Genomic DNA, 1,387 nt, shown 5'->3' with positions numbered 1-1,387 from the left:
AAGGTCAAAGACAAAGCTATTCGGTTTCTTGTGAGTACATACACTACACTGCCGATGTAGGGGGCGCCACCTAAAATCTTGCCTAGGGCGCCAGATTGGTTAGGGCCGGGCCTGCTGTTCTCAATTACGTCCGCAAGTCGCCTTTAAATCACGGGGCTGTCTGCTCGTTCTCCAGTAGTGTTTCTACACGGCTTCGAGAAAATGAGTGGACGCGGCAAAGGAGGAAAAGGACTCGGAAAAGGAGGCGCGAAGCGTCACCGGAAAGTTCTTCGTGATAACATCCAAGGTATCACCAAGCCCGCTATCCGCCGTCTGGCCCGCCGTGGCGGTGTGAAGCGTATTTCCGGTCTAATCTACGAGGAGACCCGTGGTGTGCTCAAGGTGTTCCTCGAGAACGTGATCCGTGACGCTGTTACCTACACTGAGCACGCGAAGAGGAAGACTGTGACCGCCATGGACGTGGTGTACGCTCTGAAGAGGCAGGGTCGCACTCTGTATGGTTTCGGAGGTTAAATCCACAGCTCGACTCCACAACACAACGGCTCTTTTAAGAGCCACACACTTCACTTTAAGAGCTTTGTTCTACAATCTTGTTGTTTTTGTCATAGTTTGGAAGGAAGTCCTGAAAATATTAGTGAACTACCTGCCAGGATCACCCACTGACTTCTGAAGCAATAGTATGTTGTAACTTCACAAACTATTACCGACTGACATTCCCAACATATTACAATGACTTACTCTTTCTATAGGCTATAAGATTAAGGTGTTTCTAATGTGTGCTTTTCTTCACAAAATTACAATAACTGACATAACCACAAACTGAACTTCAGAAGTTAGACCTATTCAATACCACTGTTTATTAAAACTCACCTATAGCAGGAGTGTGAACACTCATAGACCAAATGATAGATTTCACTATTTTTTTATTTGTATTTTTTATTTTTGGTTTATTTGTAAATGTCTTCTTGCCAGAAATTCGCTTAAAGCAGAAGTGCTTATTTAGTAAGGTTTTTTCTTTTCTTTTTCTTTTTTTAAAGATAACCAACCCACCTTTGGTCTAGTACAGGGTGGACATGAGTGGATGAAGCTCTAAGAAGCTTTTGAAACTTCTTCCTGATGTCTGCCTGAAATATCATTTTCACCAATCATATCAATGTAACAATTCTGATGTGTGATCTTTCTTTCTCCACAGGCTTACTCAGCCTACAATCCTGACATAACCTTCATACAAGGAACACTATCAAAGTGTTTTAGTACCCAGATTTTATGGACTTGAAATGCAGCATGTCTGTTTAAACTGCAAACAAAGTATCAAAGGCAACTGTAAATGATCTGTGATGAAACGACCCACATCGCAATCAAGAAGTTTTGTCAGGTTGTCTACGTT

At 42.5% G+C, this 1,387-nt stretch overlaps 1 protein-coding gene across 1 annotated transcript; it reads left to right on the top strand.

Moving 5' to 3' along the window:
* Nucleotides 1-192: 192 nt before the first annotated feature.
* LOC106455907 (histone H4) lies at nucleotides 193-561 on the top strand. The gene has a single exon (XM_013913182.1). The coding sequence runs from the start codon at nucleotides 202-204 to the stop codon at nucleotides 511-513; it is 312 nt and encodes a 103-aa protein (XP_013768636.1). The 5' UTR covers nucleotides 193-201; the 3' UTR covers nucleotides 514-561.
* Nucleotides 562-1,387: the final 826 nt, after the last annotated feature.

The sequence above is a fragment of the Pundamilia nyererei genome, unplaced genomic scaffold (assembly GCF_000239375.1).
Source record: "Pundamilia nyererei isolate P.nyererei 1_Seehausen unplaced genomic scaffold, PunNye1.0 scaffold00119, whole genome shotgun sequence".
Taxonomy (NCBI): domain Eukaryota; kingdom Metazoa; phylum Chordata; class Actinopteri; order Cichliformes; family Cichlidae; genus Pundamilia; species Pundamilia nyererei.
Note: the sequence above shows the minus strand (reverse complement) of the source record. Positions and strands in the feature narration are given on the sequence as shown.

Coding starts and splice junctions, on each gene's coding strand:
- LOC106455907 (XM_013913182.1), top strand. CDS start 202: ATGAGTGGACGCGGCAAAGGAGGAAAAGGACTCGGAAAAGGAGGCGCG.